An 18,042-nucleotide genomic window follows, 5' to 3' on the forward strand; every position below is an offset into this window, starting at 1 on the left:
AAATTTGTTTTTGTATAATAAACAATTATGATAATTTGCACAATAAATGAAATGGAAAGTAAATAAAACAAACAAATTGTTTTTTTTATTTTCAAATAATGTTAAATTAAAATTAGAAATGATATAAAATAACAAATTTATTAAAATAAAATTCATTTAGTAGTTTACAAGCGGGTTGTTTCAGCAGTATACATCGCATACGTGTTTGTTTACGTGTGTAAAAAATTTTCTCAACAATAAAAATTAAATGAAAGTTTTTTAAGTTCAAAATTTAATTCTCTGTTTTCATTGATGTCTTGCTTCATGAAATCTTTTTTGGCTGTTCGCCTAGCAAGATGATCTAATTACCTTGTTGGCATGATTGCCTTGTGATACTTGGGATCATAGTACCACATCATTGGAGAATACTGATGAAAAGTACTAAGAAATATACGATTGTCGAAGAGTTCCTAGCTAATAATCAAAAGAAAAAATTCAAAATAGTGCATATTTCAGATGCCGCTGACTAGGCGTGCGATCTCACCGGTTAACGTAAGCCTTCATCGTTTGCCATCTTCGATACAGCACGATGAGTTGGAATGCGTTGCCAATGGTACTCTAGCAAATCTAATTCGACAACTGAGTTCGTTAAGTCGACATGCTGAGCATATTTTCGGCGAAGTTTATCACGAGGCCGTGAAATTGGATCATAAAACAAATACTTTATCGCAAAGGATTGAAAGATTGACGCACAAGGTGGCACAACTGGACTACACGCAAGAGCAAGGTTCTTTTATTTTTGTAGATTGGATGTTTAAATTAACAACGTGGAAAATGAGCTGAAGTTTATCGTCATTAGCGTCACAGTAAACCTGATTCAATAACTCTATATTCTTTGAACTTTGCATATGGTGATGGGAACGTCAACATTATATTTCAGTGTCACTTGAAGACTTGCATATGCGAAAACCATTCAAAAGTAGCTGTATAATCGATCAGCATACACTAGATCGTCAGACGTTGCCTTCTGCTTTAGCAGAATGTTATGCTGCTTGTGATCCACCACCCAGTTTGGATGCTCTAAATCCTTACAGAGATGACAAGAAGAATGGACTTAGGTTGATTTTATCAGATGTTTCTGTTCTCATTACTGAATATCAGAAAGACTGTGTTTTGATATTATATAAAAGTGATAAGATAAGTTTCATGCATGTATTGTAGGTATTATACTGATCCATCATATTTCTTCGATTTATGGAGACAAGAGATGCTGAAGGACGTTGGTGATGGACGCCGTGGACGTTCTATCAGATCACCAGCAGAAAACAAAAATCCTCGAAAGAAACGTAATCGTCAGTCTGTGACGAATAATATCGGAAAGAATTCCATTCCAAGGTTGAAACTGTATCCATTTTAGTGCTTATGCTCTTTTTTCATCCCACATGATAGATTTCGTTTTATAATAAGAGTATTGGTATGGTTTGCATTATATTTTCAGATATTCTGTCGCATCTCAACAACGTCCTGCAGACATCATGCATTTTCCAGCAGAATATCAGGCACCTCAGATAGTGCATATTGATCAAGTCCGCGCACCAGCTGGTATGAGCGTACCTGCTAGTAATGGATATGTTACCACGATTCCAAATAAAGCCTCAGTCGCGCCTTTTTCTTCGCCTGTCAAAGAGGCAGGATTTTTTGAGTTTACAATTAACATCAAAAATATTAGTGAGATTATCTGTTTGGAATGCAGTTGTACTCATTTACTGATGTTGAAACTTCTTTGTTGCTGTTTTAAAACTAAGTCAAATTTCAGGAATCGCCAGTTGTTTTAGATGATAACCAAATAGCTGGTCAGTTGGCCGACATCGATTTGCAAGACGATTCTCTTTTAGAGGATGATCTTCCTCCACCACCACCACCCCTCATGCATACCTCACTAGTTTGCCAGATGCCCTCTCCACCTACAATGCAGTATGTTGCCCCATCTGCCAATTCTGTTCCACCACCACCTCCTCCTCCTCCTCCTCCTCCTCCTCCTCCACCACCACCATCATCCGGTGTTACCTCCGTTGCAGCAACTACCCAGTCGCCCATCGTTGTTGCATCTTTTGCTAATAAAGAAGAAGTAAAAACGAAGCATTCGCTACCAAAGTTTCTGATACACGTTCGAATCTACTCGCTGAAATACAGTCTGGCATAAAACTCAAGCAGGTAAGACAGACTGTTTTGGTCACCGTCAAGTTGTAGGACTTTCTTTGTGAAATGCCGAATTTGGCAAAATGTATTTTGTAGGTGCAGAGGAAAGAACAAGCAGCAGAGGAAAAAGCAGCTGCAGAAGCAAATGATGTTGCGGCCATATTGCGTCGTAGGATGGAACATATTTTGGGACATTCCGATAGCAATAGCGAATCTCCAACAGATGATGATGAAGAATGGGACTAGTTAATATGATCTTGTTCCATTAACCCATAGGGTTATGAATGAATGTGCCTTCTAGCCTTAGTAATTAAAATTGTTTTAGAACCATTTTGACTCGGTTATGTTAGGATATTTGATCAGTTTTCTACTACCAGTTAGGGAAAACTATCTAATCTAATTAATTTGCGCTCAGATCTTTCTGCTCTTTGAGTTGCTAGTCGTAACTTTGATTAGATGTTCAAATTGAACTTAATGACTTAACGAGACATTAATAAACGAAATATATAGTGTGTTATGTACTTGAACGCACACAAAAAAAGTATGTAGTGTACTATGTACTTGAACATACACCCTAAACATTTTATTGGTTCTTCGAGAACTTAGGTTGTAGATGCTTTTATATTGGTTGACCGTGCTCGTGTATTGGATAGTGGAACATGAGGAATAGTTGCTATGAAGAAGAGATATAATAGTTTGTGGCTCTTTATATTTGTTTGAAGCCTGTATTTATTTCTTATGTGGAAACAAATTTATTTTTATGTTTTATGTGAGTCGAGTAACAGCAAAATTCACTTATCGCTGAATATTGCTGTTATTCGACTACTGATTCTAGTCCAAGTATTATTACTTAGGTCGTACGATAAACATAAGCTATGATTCCATTTTTCATGGCTCTATAAATGTGTTTAACCGTTTGATTCATCCATTGTTTAACTCCCCCTCCACCCTAAGTTGATTTATTCAGTGATATCATTATTTTATTGTTGTTGCTGACTGTAATGTTTGCAGTACGTCCGTTCACATTATTGCTTTTTCTGGGTATTTCTTAATTTACAGGTCTCTTCTTGTGAACAATACTTATAACAAGGTTATGGAACTTTGTTATTGTTTTATTTGTCATCAGTTTTTATATTAAATGTATTTCGATTCTTGAATTCCACATTTGTTGAGAATTGCAGAATATTTCGCTTATTTTCGCTGTAGGTACTGTGACATTTTTGAAATATTTGGAATTACAGTCATCATATCTGCTCTTTATATTCTGTTATCACACTTATTTTTCCTTAGGTCATTGTTATGGCCATCAGTATTGTCAAGAACTTTTGCAGCATGTGTAAAAAACAAATTGTTGATGCGATAAAAAGTATCAAAAGAATTGCAGTGCAGAAATTTGTCACTGGTCTGCAGGAACGTGAAGCAAAATGTATTAGAGATCGAATAGAAAAGGTAATACTTCGTTTATATATTGGTCGTTGAAGCAAACGAAATGAGCGTTTGAGAAAAGTTATATGATGAATTTAAGATGTTAGCGTTCCAATAAGCATATGATGTTCACATTCGGTTTTAATTAACTGATCTTTTTGATAGTCTAGCTGTTTGATCATTCTATTTGTTGATAGTCTAGCTGTTCGATCATTCTGTTTGTGGTGGCAAATATAAACGAAGTATTTTGTTGGTAACGGCATATAAGGCACTCGGTGGGAAACAAGATGAAGAACAAATGAAAATGATAACAAATACAGCAGCCTGTTTGGAACTTTTGCAAAGCTTTTTCCTCATCGAGGATGATGTAATGGATGAAGGTGTTAACAGGAGAGGCAAACCATGTTGGCATCGATTGGTTGTTTTTCCTTTTCATTCGATGAGTTGGTTCTGCTTAGTCTGTTGGTCATGTTTATATCTTTGAAATCCTTATTTTCCATCTCATATATTTAATCATGCTAAAGCTTTGTACACTAAAGCTCTGTCTCGAAAAAAGATCTTTGTGGTTAAGAAGTAGCCCTACGTATCATATTTAGTCGACATGTTTGATAACTTTTTGAAAGATTCTTAGGAAGGGATAGGAATGAACGGAATCAATGACGGACTGCTGCTGGATTGCATGGTGTCGTACACCTTGCGCAGTAATCGAATCCCGGCCGCAGTTAGAGATGCTTTTGATGAAGTATGCTTTATGACTTAGCAGCTCTTTTCGTCATTTGGTGTTTTGAAAGTTGAAAAATGAATATTGCTGGTTGGAAGTTTTTCCTACTTCTGTTATTTTGGGGAGGGCAACCACTCATTTCTGTTCAAAAATATTTTTTTAAGGCTCGGCGTGTTACGGTCCTTGGGCAAATACTTGACAGTGATACAAAAGGTGTTGAAGACTGCACTTGGCAAAGGTTATTTTACACTCTAGGGAATTTTTAAATCATTTTAGTAACTATATTTTGCCATTCGATTTCAGACATCGGACAATAACGCAGCACAAGACATCGCATTATACTTATTTCACACCATTGCAAATTGCAGCTCTTTCAACTGCACAACCTTTGATCATTGAACCATTGAAACGGATCGCGTACCAACTTGGTTATCTCTTCCAGTCTAAGGTACTTTTTTCATTAAATTTGGAAACCAACGTAAACTCTATCAAAGATTAGAAGGATTAGAAGGCTTCATAACGTTCCTTCATCATTTTTATAGGCATTCCTTGGGTGCAAAAGTTTGACTATTCGTGTTACTAAGATTCTAATGAGAGTACAGCTATTTCATCCTTCCATTTGTAAAAATTTTTTAGCTCTTTAGGATGATTACATGGATTGTTTTGGCGATAAATCAATAATGGGCAAGGTAGGAAATGACTTGAGGGGAGCGAAGTGCACATGGGTCACCTGCAAAGCAGTAGAGAAACTGATAAATCAGCCAAGCTTCCTGGTAGATTTTCAGGTAATATTTTGCGTCGACTATCTAAATTGTATCAAATACGAATTAGTTAATCAAACAAGCAGAAGGTCTTTTTGTATCCCTTAAGAAACAGTTATTTCCAGGAACATTTTGGTAAACGAAGTATTACTTCGGAACGAAGACTGAAAGATATTCTGACGCATTTGCGGGTAGCAGATGATTTCCCCTTATTTCGTGAAAGATGCGCGGTTGAAATACTCAACAGTATTGATCATTTTCCGATGATAGATCTTAGACCAATCCTACGACAATCAGTCGATGATTTAGTGAATGCGAACCTCTGTTAAATTATTTTTTATCGTGCTGGAAGTGAATGGCAAAAGTAAATTTCATTTAGTCCTAATGGGAAAAGTCTCGTAGAATGATATGTTTTGGAGAGGCAAGGTTTGATTTTGGTTTGATATTTCCATTTATAAACTAATACTTTTGAAACATATTTTGGTTGCTTCTAGTGTGCCCAATAATATTATTCGCAGGCGAAGCATATGCTATATAATGCTCCTGAAGTTGAAAGACCTTTCTCAGTAGAAGTATGAATACAGTCAAGTTCCTCGATAATATGTAATGCACGGTATCTATGCGCATCATTCCCATCTTCGAAAATATTGGGTCGTCCAGCAGAGGTAAACTATTCCTTTGCAAAAGATTATACCACATACACAAGATACAGTAACTCATTTGAACCACTTTCAGTAGCATTTCTAAAAGAAGATAGAGTTAATTCTTCCAAATATAGCTGATCTAGTAGCTGAAACTGTGCACAATATTATAACGTTTCAGAGAAAAATGTCACGAAGCAGAAAAAAGCTGCATCATTTTAAATTACGATTTAATTCAATAATTCAGCAGTTTTTTATAAAAGCTGAACTTGTAACACAAATCCAGGCGCGCAAGATGTAGGAAAAAATCTAAAAAGTAACAATTTATGTCAAGAAACAACAGACTGCCACACAATAATTATCACAACCTTTGGCAGAGCTGAAGAAACAAAAAATTAAAAGAAAGCAGAGTTAATTCTTCCAAAAATACAGCTGATCTGGCAGCTGAAATTGTGCACAATATTATAACGGTGACTGCCTTCTTTTTTTCAAGAAAGTAGGAAAAAACATGCATGTAGCACATAATGGAAATATACTGGTCGTCGAAACCTCTTGAAAGAATTCGAAATCTGTTCCACCCGAAATAATTTCAAAAAAATATAGATCTTATTCAGTAAAATTTCGCTTTCTCCGGCTTGCTTCTGCAATAAAAGGCACTTTGAAAACAAGACTTCAGAGAAGTGATTTGTGCAATGCAGTATTTGCTTAGAAATGTGTAATTAAATAGGCATGTTAAATGCTATTGGGAAACTTACCTTATCCATAGGGCGAGGATAATACCTGCACTCTGCGCTAAAATAATAGTCATGAAAAATGAAGACGACAAACAGGACACATTCGCACAGCTACCCCCAACTTGTGCACTTGGCTGGAAAAGAAATAAGTTGTAGTTTATGAAAAACTTCTTTTATTGCCGTTTACTAAAAAGACAATAAAAAAAAGCGCTGAAGCATGCAGAACGAAATAATTGGTCACATTTTAAAAGCAAAAAGAACATGAGATATTTGAGAAAGTGTTCGGAGGATAGAGAAATAAGGATAATGAGTATTCTACGGAAGCACATAAAAGCAAGCAGCTGTTTCACATGTAGGATTCGGTCTCAAAAGAAAGTACTTCAAGCCACTGCAAGCTGATGTTTCATGTTTATTTTCATCACTTATCAAAATTTTGAATGGGAAATTACCGCTCCAAGTTGCGCCGTTCTAATTTGCCGTACATCATTTTGTATTGTTTCAATAAGAGATCGTAAAGCCGGATCTGGCATAATGCCGGACGAAGGTCCCATTGCACTTCCACTACCCATTTTTTGCTCGAGATTGTAGGTTCGAGTGAATATTTCATTTACATAGCTCTTCATATCTCGGATATTAGATGTTAAGTCCCGTAGCGACTACAACAGAAATTTCACAACAAATATTAAAGTTTTCTAGCCCACATATAATCAATCAATCGATTGCAGTAGATTTCACGAAAAGTTATCGAAAAGGATAGTGACCTGCAACGCTTCATTCTTTTCATGCTGCTGGAAACCTTCAATAGCAGCAGTAGCCACTTGACCTGGTCCACCAAGAGCAGCTCCACCAGCTCTGACTGCACATTGTTGTACCAGTGGAAATTGGACATTTTGCTGTTGACTAAAAGTGATGTTTCGAAATATTTTTCAATTTTCTATCACAGTATTTTCACGCATGAAAGGACAGTCAAGGATACCTGATATCCTGTAATCGACTTTCCAAATGTTGTAGAATTTGACGAATATTTGTTTGCATTTCAAGAATCATCCTCATTTCTCTCTGTGATGTATCTTCGTATATTTCAGCGATCTCTTCATCAAGTGTGTCTGGTTTTGCTTTTTCCGGATACTCTTCCTTGAACCTTAAAAAAAACTCTTCATTCTATCTTCGTTCTTTAAAATATCATAAACGAGAACAGCTAAAGAAGTATTCAAAAAGTAGAGCCAATTCACAAAATTAAAAATCTTATTGTGGATAACATTCATACTTTTGTCGTTCTTTTTCATATTCTTTCATTTGTTTTTCAAATTCAGCATCATATTTTTGTTTCTCCTCTTGTGGAAGCGCAGAAGGCGCTGCTGTTCTATCGGTATATAATGAAAATACGCTATACTCAACAATATCATGATCATCTGCTAAACCACCCGTAGCAGCGGAAATACCTGAAAATTCAGAAATTTTATTTTTTTTGAAGGGAAGAATATTTTTGAAACATAAAATCTGTAGCTATTGTTCCATTTATAATGAAACTTCAACCGACTCAACAAGATTATTCTACTGTTATAATTTGCAGTACATACCGAAAAACCCGTTTTTCGGCAAAAATATGTTTTCAGAGCGAATACATGATTCATAACGGGGTATAGCTTGCAGACCATCGGATAATGAAACGGTAACAACATTGTGAAGATACTCAATTTTCAAATGTACTGGATATGGCTTGTTACGAAAATCTTTCTGACAGCCTGAAATTCCAGGAATTTGGTATTTTTAATAAAAAATAAAAAAGTCATTAGTCTGTAAGTCATTAGATGTAAATCCTTAAAAGATGTAAATCGTAACTGTTACTAATTTAATTCTTTATCGAAATTAAATTGAAGTTCAAGAATCCACCTGAAAGCATCTGTTGCGAGCCATCTGTCTGATGGTCATACTGCCTGGTGCCATCGTTAATCATCAACGCCACGAATGGATTATTTTTTTGGGCATCATTATCAAACGAATCCAGAAAAAGCCCCATTCCTGTCCAGTAGTCGTTAGCTCCAAACACCTCAAGTAAAGAAGAATGACCTTCCTTCGAGGTGAGTGAGGTCAATAACTTCACCAAGATTACAGAAGAAAGCACATTCTTATGACAATCGCTCTTGCAAACAAACAGTTATACATCATACATCCCAGTAATCAAATGATGAAACAGAACCTACTATAATGATTAATGCAATAACTGTTATTAAATCCAGTCCATACTGAAATTAATATCAATTATTACGTATTATCGGAAAGTTCAGAAGTAGTTAGGTGGGGTCTACCGATCATGATATCCTTAATTGTTAAATATGCTTGAAAAACATAAGATGGTTGCAAAAAATTTACTTACAGGACCAAGAGTAGGTTGTTGAGCAGTATACCAAATAGCAATACCATCAGCACCAATACGACCCTGTCCGACTACTCGAAAAGCTACTTGGACTTCAAAATGATTTGACTCAGCCATTACTCGCTTGTTCCAAGCAAGTCCTAAAATTATTATATTTGAATATTGAAAGACCATAATTGAGAGACCTACCATTCTTCTTAAGTGCTTAAATCATCGATAACGGTACGCCAGTGCATGACTTTGCAGCAAAAAGAGATACCAGACTTACCCTTTCGACTCCTCATGGACGGTGCTAATCGAAGTTGTTCATTGGAAGCTACTGCATCACCAGTAATGGTCCAGAATGGTATAGTACCGTCACGTAAAGATAAATCAGGCGCACGAAAACTATGCTTGTATTCAAAACGTCTTTGCACAGGTCCAACTGCTGCTTGTGTCAGTAACAATAACTTATATATTGTTATCAGTGATAAAAATGGTATGAGGGTGCACATTAGAGTTGCCCTGAAAACTGAACTAATAAGTAACATCAATGATAATCATGAAAAGCAATAATGGAGTTAACTATAATAAATTTAGGTCCCGGCGAAGCTGATAACGGAACTTTCTCTACGTATGAAACGTTTCAAAAAACAGTTCGATATAATACAGTTAGTTGTACCGATTAGACATGAACAGGCAAACCAATTTTCCCTCTTTCGACTCGGCCACATTTCTTCATCCTATACGGACAAATGTAGGATTTTAATACAGCAAAATGGTAATACTCTGTTTGCGTATGACTAACAAAATTAGTAGTAGGAATGTGATATTTTACTTATCACACATATATCACTATCTAGATTAACAAAAAATACATTAACAAGAGACAGTTTCCATACGACGTTATTTTTCTAAAGACAAGACGGTGATATAAGACAAAAACCGATGTTCTTCGAAACCGATTTAAGAACTCCCAATTTATACTCATAGTCTTACCCTCCCATCAATATTTGTCAATGACAGAAGGATAGAGTCTGAAGTTTCTGCTGCAAATGTTCAGTTATTCTTCGAAACTGATAATAGAACAAGTGACCAAATGATTTATAAATATATATATATATGTCAACCGTCACTTTTAATACTACCATGATATCACTTTAAATTTAATGACTGAATATCATAGCTTTGCGACACCTCTTGCACTGATTAACAAATGATAATGAATAAACCGGGAGATGCATTGCTGAAGTGCCGTGAGATACCGCAACAGAGGTACAAAATTTCAGGAGAGCGACCTCATTTCTGTTCAATGTATTATTTTTCTCATGTTTTCAATCAAAAGCAAAAATTCTATAAGTTCAATTAACAATTAAATAATGATCTAATCTCAGTGTGTGATGATGGCGTAGAGATAAGGGAAAAAAGGATGCAAACCGGATTAAACACAAACAGTCGCCATCCATTACTCTAAAACTTACGTGTTACTATCCTATTCAGTGTAACAATTCAATTACTCTTGCTATGTGTCCCTTCACACAGTATGCTACTGTAAGCCACCACAGTCAATAGAATATTAGGACAATACGATGAAGAGATAAAACAGAATAATGTAGAGGAAACCCTTTGTTCAGAATGACACTACTTCCAGTCGTCCGAGCTTATCAAACAAAATTTAACAATTGCCTCGATTACAGCCTAGATTGCTTTCCAGGAATGGAAAGAAGGTAAAAATCTACTAAACTTGGAAAATTACATTTGATGTACAAATGGTTACGACATGGTCAACATCAGAAATTAAAATTTTCCTCTGGGAAAGAGACTTTATTTTTATATAATTAAATCATGAAAAACATAATAATATAATCAGTAATAAAATATCCATAACAGCACGTCTTGAATAGCTCTACATTCAGGATACTGTTTAGAATTAGGCGATAAATTGCTGTGACACACACATTCTATTATATACTACACATTATATACTAAACAAGTATATAGTGGTTCATTTGGAAACAAAATTTCGATCAGGTACAATCTGCATATCCTGGGACTGCAGAAGTGTAAACAAACATCATAGTTTTCTAATCAATACTGTCCAACTCATCGAAATACTTTGTCAAATAAATGGTCGTGACGCATACAGAACATACGATACATTATAACGGGAGACAGGGATAGGATAACGTAAGCAAAATATACCTATGAGTTATGCTTGGAAAAGTAAATGAACCAAAAAACTACAAAAAGCGTTATGACAATAAAATGAGACATAACTTGTAGAGATAATGCACAAGGAATTTACTGAAAGGATGTGTATGCTATGATAATAATATATAGCAAATGAGATGACGGAAGAATTTTTTTTGAAAGAACATATCTCTCGACTTGAAAAAAGAAACATGCAAGAAGAGAAACTGATTGGACAAAACTGATGTAATGAGTTCCTCGATGAAAGTTTAATTCCAAACCAACAAGTCTCTCGGAAATGATGTTGGTAGTAAGCCATTTCAATAAGTCCATTTGTAAGTTTATTCTTTCATTATTTGAATCATCTGAAATAGGTAATTGGGCGTTGCTGGTCTTTCCAACAGTCTAGCAGCTTCCAATATGTTTCGTCTTCTAACACTAATATTACCAAGCTCACGCGTCATAAGTTGGGCAAAGTTAGATTTCGCGCAGAAATCTTCATACTAACTCCACAAAAGTGTGGAACACTTTCAACTGCATAAACCGTAACTGGCAAAAATGATTGCATTTTGTGTTAGACTTTTCACGCGGATCAAAATTTTTTACATAGTCGATGCTGAAAAAACGAAACAATAAAATTAAAAAACAAGTCTATGAAATATCATTTTCTGTAGAGCAACATTTCTCGGGCGACTGGTCCAACAATTCGAGTATATTCCTCCATGAATGTTTCTGTTTCTTTAAAATCTGGTAGCGTCAATAAAATTTGGTACGGAAAAATATTCCTGGAAAAAAATTTATTCATGATAATTGCGAACCATAATGTAACAAGATATGTTTCAAGTAAATACAATTAACTCACATTTTGTAAAGACATCTTACGGACTCTACTGGACACTTTTCAGCTATCGGAGCATCTGGGGCGAATGCTTCGATTCGTTCGCCATATCTCTCTATCATTTCTAAGCACTTTTCCAGAGGTACCCACGTGAAACTACGATCGCATAACAAATCGGATGGATGGAAGCGCTGCTTGTAGCGCATTTTTTGACATGAATGAATATAAAACCCCATATAGTAGTAGTGTAGCTGTGGTCTTTCTTTTGCAAGCTCCTGAGTAAATGCAATTTCCCTGGAATTTACGGAAATTTGAACTCATAATAATTTGAAAATCCAAAAGACCCAGAAAACACCTTGTTAGTGGTAAAAATTTCTTTCCTGATTCCGAAATTTCCAAAAAAAAATGACTGAAAAAGCTTTTTCTACTCTCAAACAAGTTCTACATTACTAGATCTTTTTTTTTTAATTAAAAAGCTACATTTTACCCAGTTTCATCAAGTAATCTAGCCAGGGAGTTTATCTACAAAGAATCAGAAATACTCCAAAATTCCTTAATCCAAAAAGAGCAATACCACAAAACTACAAAATCTTAAGTTTAAAATGCAATTTTTTTTCCGGTATTTTTCGAATTGCACGTCGCAAAGCAGCGTAAAGCAAGCTGAACTTAATTTACCTTTATTCGAATTATTGTAGACCTGAACAATTAACCAATAATTAAAATCTCAAAGTTCACGACCATACCGTAAAGCTGTGTATGTTCCAAGGGCGAGAAATTCGTAGTCGGGATCGTAATAGAGGTATTTGGCTGATAAGCAGCGTGGTAAAATATCCACAACACCAACAGCTATTAAACGGCCATCAAGATAATACTGTTGATGATATGAACCAAGCGCCACGCTCTGGTAGTTTTATCATATTTTTCTTATCAATTTTTTAAAAAGGACCATAAGTTCGAAAAATATCTTTGGGGTGCAAACTGGCAAGTAAGGAAAACTTTTTCCAGTGGCGCTTTTCAAAAATCGAAAAAGAAAATTATGAGAAGTGATAGAAAAGGTAGCTATAAAAACAGAAAATTAAAATTGCTGGAATAAATTGAATATAACATACCTTACTCTCGTCTCTTTCGTTATTGAATAGTGGTGAATCTGCAAGGAAATTCCGATACCCAGTTCTATTACAGCGAGTATCATGATGAACATTCGTTTGGTATTTCTCAAACAATTTGAAACTTTCTTTGAAAGTCTCATAAAACTCAGATGAGTTCGAATCAACCAAACGTACCTACAAGGAACAAGATATAGAATTTTATATGTTGAAAAAAAAAGAAAAGAAAAGAAAAGTATTTCTAAATAAGTTTAAGTTCGAAATGAAGCAAAATAATGATCACTGAAATTTGCTTGTCTAATAAGAACTTTCAGTCCAAAAAGAAAAAGCGGAAGTAAAGAAAATTTTTACAACGGAGAAATAAATCTGCATTTATTTGAAACTGCCAAATAACCAGTTACTTCTAATTTATGCTTGAACGTTTCCGGATCGTAACTGATAATGAATGATTTCAAAGTTCTTCTCCGAAATTCTTCCTTTTCATGACGCATTCTTTGGGCCTAAAATCACTCGGAAATACGTTACGACTCTTTGGATCAAAAAAAAAACCGTACCTCAATGTAATATACTTCATGCCTTAGGATCCGATTGTAATATTCCATTATAGAAAATTATTCACAAGTTATCTACCTCTTTAGTCTAATCCGTACAACATTTTTGAACTGGAATTTGTTTCTACATTCTTAAACATATATTCATATACAAAAAAAGAAAATCGGTATTTTCAGCAATAATTCAACTATTGAAAGACCCTATTTGTAGATTACATCGTGATATAAAAAGTCCAAACCTCCTTAACATTGATACCTTTCTCGCGCATTTTTTGGAAAGCTCTTTCTTGCCTTTGGACCTTCTTCTTTTCTTTTTTTCGAGATCCATGATTCACTATTTCCTTCTCATTATCTTGTACCTCTTTGACTTGAGAATTTGATGAAACAGCACTACTTTCAGCTGCCCTTTGTGTTACCTTATGTTCTGGTATTTTTGGTCGTTCGTTCGGTCGAACATCTCTCTGGAGAAAATCATTCATTCGACGCAACACTTTTTTTTGTGCTCTTGACAAGCGGAAATTGTTGACATCAAGTCTAAAATTAAGCTTCTCAACATTAGAGCTAACTTTATGCCGAATCAGATACTTTGAATTATTGCACATGATGATGAAGATTATTCAAAGAAAAAAAACTCTAGGGTGAAATAAATACCTGATTGTATATTGTGGACAGCATGTACTGGCAATCATCGGCTTGTATAAATATTTACCAGATCTGAAAATTGAACACTGCTTAAACGGACCGTAAAAATAAAGACTGAAAAATGATACCTTCTGATCCCTCTATCAAGTAATTCGTTATAGTGCGATACGGAGAGACTGCGTGTCCACATACCTGAAATTTGGGACCTAGAATTCAGCAAAAGCTACAAAATCCTGATAATATAAGAAAGAAAATCTTGAAAACAAAAGTGGCTTGATTTGCTTTGTACCAATGTTCCTTTAATAAAGCGGAGAAAAACTTTGGAACAACAAAGCATTTCTGTCACTTTTGCTTTACTTGCCGAATTACCGGTTACATCCTCTATCTAAGAGCTGATTAAAGTTTTCGCATGATAAATGATATGCCATAATTCCTGCAATATTCAGTGCGATGTTTCACAATTATTTTAAATTGATAACTTCTCCACCTCAAAAAAAGACTCATTGAATGTCCAACTCAAATTAAAAAGTAGACGAAATTTTGAGAAAGTTAATGCCCACAGAAATGACTAAAATAATTTCAAAATGAACAAAGTGGAATACCAATGCTGGTTGGACTTGCTCCCTCTCGATGGCAATAACCACACAATCCACCTTCACTATAACCGATATATTCAACAATGGAATATTGCTGCTGCTGCTGCTGCTGCTGCTGCTGCTTCTGCTGCATTGTGACACCATTTGTATCTGACATCATTAAATATTCCTGTTTGAAACATATATGTTAGATGCAAGAGCATACAACAGTTGCACGCTAGCACGATGGTGTCATATATTAATCGGACAAGAAAATGTCTATCAGTAACATCTGAAGATCTCCAGTTATCATTTATTCCTATCTTCTGACAAACAATCAAATCATGAATTTTCTTTTTCCTCTTGTTTCTTCTCTTTTTCCTTCTTTCGCGATGTACGTTTCTTCAACGATAGTTCCTCTTTTTCCGCTAATTTGGCTGCCTATAATTTCCCTATTTTTCGTTAGTTTGACCAAGGAAATAAAATAAAAAAGACAAAGAGAACACATGAAGTCTTGATTAAGTAAGAACTGACGTTGTGTAACCTAGAAAACCGACATTTCGCTAGAGAATGATGAAAAAACACATTTGATTAGTGGACGATAACCGCTAACTTTTTTCTTTGCTTCCGTCATTTTTTCAAATAAAATTGGGAATCGTGGATCATTAGGCGAAATTTCATAGCCATAGTATTCAAGCATATCTTTAGCTTGCTGTTCCGCTTCTAATTCTTGTTTCGACTTCATCGGAACCACCTCTTTTTGATTCTCTAAAAATTCCCTCAACATTTCCGGATACTTATGTTCAAGTGCGGCCACTTCTTTAAGCCTGAAATGAACGACGTTTAAACATGAACCGTATAGCAGACTGCGACCAATGAACACACATCGTAACTCAAACATATGCTATGTATGTCTATATAACAGCAAAAACATCCCTGTTCTGCAATGTTTGGCATTTCCATGCATGTTTACCTGGTTAAGCTAGCCACACGTTCTGACCTTTTCGCATTTTCTACAGCTTTTACGACATCATTGTATTTCATATACCACCCTACTACTTCTTCCTCTTGAATTTCCTGAAAATAATTATCCTTATATCTTATTTGCTTGATTAATTCTGCAATGAAATTACAAAGTGTTTTTTTTTCGAAATACTGAACTGATTGGAAAATTGCGCGACAATTTGGAAAGATGATGAGCCAGCAAAATAAAAATTAAAATTTGCTTTGAAAATGCTGGCACCTAACCGAAGTTTAGTTCTGTTCAGTGTATCTAGCAATGAATGATTAGTAGCAATACAATGTTTCCTGAAAACTGTTTCATGGTGATATTTTTAAATTCAGAAGTAAGGGAGAAAACTTTAGAAAAAAAGTAAATGAGCCATAAACGAAATGCAATCCTCACTTCGATAGTGGGCCATAATTCTTCAGGATTAACACCACTAGCTAAACCATAAGTACCGAAACGTTCGCGTTTTGCCCATAATTCTCTCTCCCACTCATAAAACACAGGTGGCAAGCGACCTTCAGCAATTAAACGATGCCTTTCGGTCAACCTGCAATTGGAATGGTGATCACCAGGCTGACTGGGCTAAATGATTAAATGAATAAGGCAAGAAGTACAGTGAGAGCAGAAGGTAAAAGGTCATGTTTTTTTTTTAAGATTACCTCGAAACAACTTTGGTGTTCCCACTGCCGCACTGTTCTTTCAGCAGGCTTGACGAGCTGTCGACAGCATCCGATGTTCCTACTGTTGTTGTTATGTCGAGGAAGGATGAATATCGAACCACACCTATTACAGATAATCGGCCACACTGCATCATTATCATCACATTACATATCTATGAAGATGGGACAGCCTGAAAGCACGTTCCGGTTATTTCTCGGAACGAAGTAACAGCTGACTTGCAACATGTAGGTCCTCATTGTTGGCTACTCGACTCGTGCCGTGTTTTGGAGGTGAGGTGTGCCTTGGATGTTTAATGAGAAGAAGAGGCTTTGGTGTTTGCTAGGCGAGAATTACATCTGATGGGCCTGTCGGAATTCCATCTGACTCGCTTTTTCTAGGTCTTAACAATCCAACAGAAGATGCTGTCTCTGTTGAGATCATCAAACCCTATTTTACTGTTAATGAATTCTCATCCTTTTCCCCTAAAAAGTATTCATTTAAAAATCCCTTATATGCATCATTTTAAGAGGCTTTCTATGATTGATGTTGAAACCACCAAAGTGGCTTTGGTTTTTGGATCTTACTGTTGGTATCGTATTCGTTTCCGGTATTGCATCCTTTGTTGTTTGGCGACGTTCGGAAGATTTCAGAAAGAGTACTTTCTCCCATGTGCCACGAATTGCTGATTATTTTTATCGGGTTTATTTTTAATTTATTTTTTGTTTCTGATATTACCGTCTTCTTCAATTTTGACTTTGTCTCCATGAAAAGTGATATTATTATTGTCGGCAAGTGTTTATTTAAATTTTAGTTTTTTCTCGCTAAATTTCCAGGCAGAAGATATAATTGGTGGACAGCTTCGAGGCACACGTTTAAAGAGGAAAGATTACCACAGTTGGTTTCCGGAAGAAGACGACAAGCAGTGACTTCTTGATTACTCCGTTATGATAATCAAACTCTCTCATATTAAAGCTTGTATGCTCCCTGTTGGTTTTTTATGTAAGTAGTAATCATTTAATTTGCATATTCTTGTGACTGGTCAGTTAAAAATTCAAATTCCTGCTTGGACCTCATGTCCATATCTTTTTTGGTCAAGTTCAGCAATTCAGACAGGTTCCTTCATTTATCTTTATTTGGTAAAACAAGCACCAGCAATATTAGCTACCCTCTCGAGGAAAGAAAGGCAAGTGCAAACAATAAAATGGACGAATGCGAGCATTTTGAAAACACGAGTAATAGAACGAACACTTTGAGGAAACAGTTTACGAAAAAAACTAGTTAACTTCTTCAAAGATGCCAAATTTCGCACTCCATGTACTTCTATTTCAAACATATTCCAGCTGGTATGTCAGCTTGTGTGGTATATGAAAATTGGAAGAAGAGACAGCCTTCAAAAGCAATGCCAATTCAAAGTTTGGGACGTTTTGAGAGAATGATGGAATCTATGGAAGGATCTATGATGCGGTCTAAAACCAATAACTGATTTGATTAGCTTCGTTACGTGAGGCAATATGTAGAACCTTTATATATTCTACTTATTGAATTCCTCAAGTATTTGACTCATCATTTCCAAATAATTTTATTTTGAATATGAACAAAAAATGAGGGACAAGTTTTCAATGGCTTGTACTTTCCATGAATAAAGTTCTTATTCG

General features: G+C 35.5%; 6 protein-coding genes across 6 annotated transcripts in view; 3 read left to right on the forward strand and 3 right to left on the reverse strand.

The window, feature by feature from the left end:
• The first annotated feature begins 489 nt into the window (after positions 1 to 489).
• Positions 490 to 2,521, forward strand: LOAG_06271 (WH2 domain-containing protein family protein). The gene is made up of 6 exons (XM_020447107.1): positions 490 to 766; positions 920 to 1,097; positions 1,201 to 1,374; positions 1,478 to 1,667; positions 1,796 to 2,193; positions 2,275 to 2,521. The coding sequence occupies exons 1-5, from the start codon at positions 496 to 498 to the stop codon at positions 2,180 to 2,182; spliced, it is 1,200 nt and encodes a 399-aa protein (XP_020302626.1). The 5' UTR covers positions 490 to 495; the 3' UTR covers positions 2,183 to 2,193; positions 2,275 to 2,521.
• Positions 2,522 to 3,510: 989 nt separating this feature from the next.
• On the forward strand, positions 3,511 to 5,414 carry LOAG_06272 (polyprenyl synthetase; the record flags this gene model as incomplete). Its single annotated transcript, XM_003141808.2, has 7 exons — positions 3,511 to 3,627; positions 3,806 to 4,021; positions 4,235 to 4,345; positions 4,489 to 4,562; positions 4,628 to 4,772; positions 4,969 to 5,109; positions 5,211 to 5,414. 7 exons carry the CDS (start codon positions 3,511 to 3,513, stop codon positions 5,412 to 5,414), a joined length of 1,008 nt encoding a protein of 335 aa, XP_003141856.2.
• A 519-nt stretch (positions 5,415 to 5,933) lies between these two features.
• LOAG_06273 (Ile-1 protein) lies at positions 5,934 to 9,351 on the reverse strand. Its single transcript, XM_003141809.2, has 10 exons — positions 9,106 to 9,351; positions 8,838 to 8,977; positions 8,354 to 8,510; positions 8,041 to 8,205; positions 7,728 to 7,902; positions 7,437 to 7,601; positions 7,222 to 7,360; positions 6,910 to 7,116; positions 6,482 to 6,594; positions 5,934 to 6,367 (listed from the first exon to the last, which is right to left on the reverse strand). Exons 1-10 carry the CDS (start codon positions 9,329 to 9,331, stop codon positions 6,337 to 6,339), a joined length of 1,518 nt encoding a protein of 505 aa, XP_003141857.1. The 5' UTR covers positions 9,332 to 9,351; the 3' UTR covers positions 5,934 to 6,336.
• Positions 9,352 to 11,338: 1,987 nt separating this feature from the next.
• Positions 11,339 to 14,657, reverse strand: LOAG_06274 (arginine-tRNA-protein transferase). The gene is made up of 8 exons (XM_003141810.2): positions 14,272 to 14,657; positions 14,153 to 14,215; positions 13,741 to 14,035; positions 13,352 to 13,450; positions 12,954 to 13,127; positions 12,588 to 12,745; positions 11,869 to 12,138; positions 11,339 to 11,791 (listed from the first exon to the last, which is right to left on the reverse strand). The coding sequence occupies exons 1-8, from the start codon at positions 14,331 to 14,333 to the stop codon at positions 11,668 to 11,670; spliced, it is 1,245 nt and encodes a 414-aa protein (XP_003141858.2). The 5' UTR covers positions 14,334 to 14,657; the 3' UTR covers positions 11,339 to 11,667.
• A 360-nt stretch (positions 14,658 to 15,017) lies between these two features.
• Positions 15,018 to 16,649, reverse strand: LOAG_06275 (hypothetical protein). The gene is made up of 5 exons (XM_003141811.2): positions 16,387 to 16,649; positions 16,124 to 16,274; positions 15,692 to 15,795; positions 15,332 to 15,545; positions 15,018 to 15,159 (listed from the first exon to the last, which is right to left on the reverse strand). Exons 1-5 carry the CDS (start codon positions 16,545 to 16,547, stop codon positions 15,061 to 15,063), a joined length of 729 nt encoding a protein of 242 aa, XP_003141859.2. The 5' UTR covers positions 16,548 to 16,649; the 3' UTR covers positions 15,018 to 15,060.
• A 257-nt stretch (positions 16,650 to 16,906) lies between these two features.
• Positions 16,907 to 18,042, forward strand: part of LOAG_06276 (hypothetical protein) — a 1,933-nt gene continuing 797 nt past the window's right edge. The window contains exons 1-2 of the mRNA XM_020447108.1: positions 16,907 to 17,086; positions 17,221 to 17,386. Of these exons, the coding sequence (XP_020302627.1) occupies positions 16,931 to 17,086; positions 17,221 to 17,313 (249 nt within the window). The 5' untranslated portion in view covers positions 16,907 to 16,930 and the 3' untranslated portion in view covers positions 17,314 to 17,386. The remainder of the gene's footprint in view (positions 17,087 to 17,220; positions 17,387 to 18,042) is intronic.

The sequence above is a fragment of the Loa loa genome (assembly GCF_000183805.2).
Source record: "Loa loa unplaced genomic scaffold supercont3.18, whole genome shotgun sequence".
In the NCBI taxonomy this organism is placed as follows: Eukaryota; Metazoa; Nematoda; class Chromadorea; order Rhabditida; family Onchocercidae; genus Loa; species Loa loa.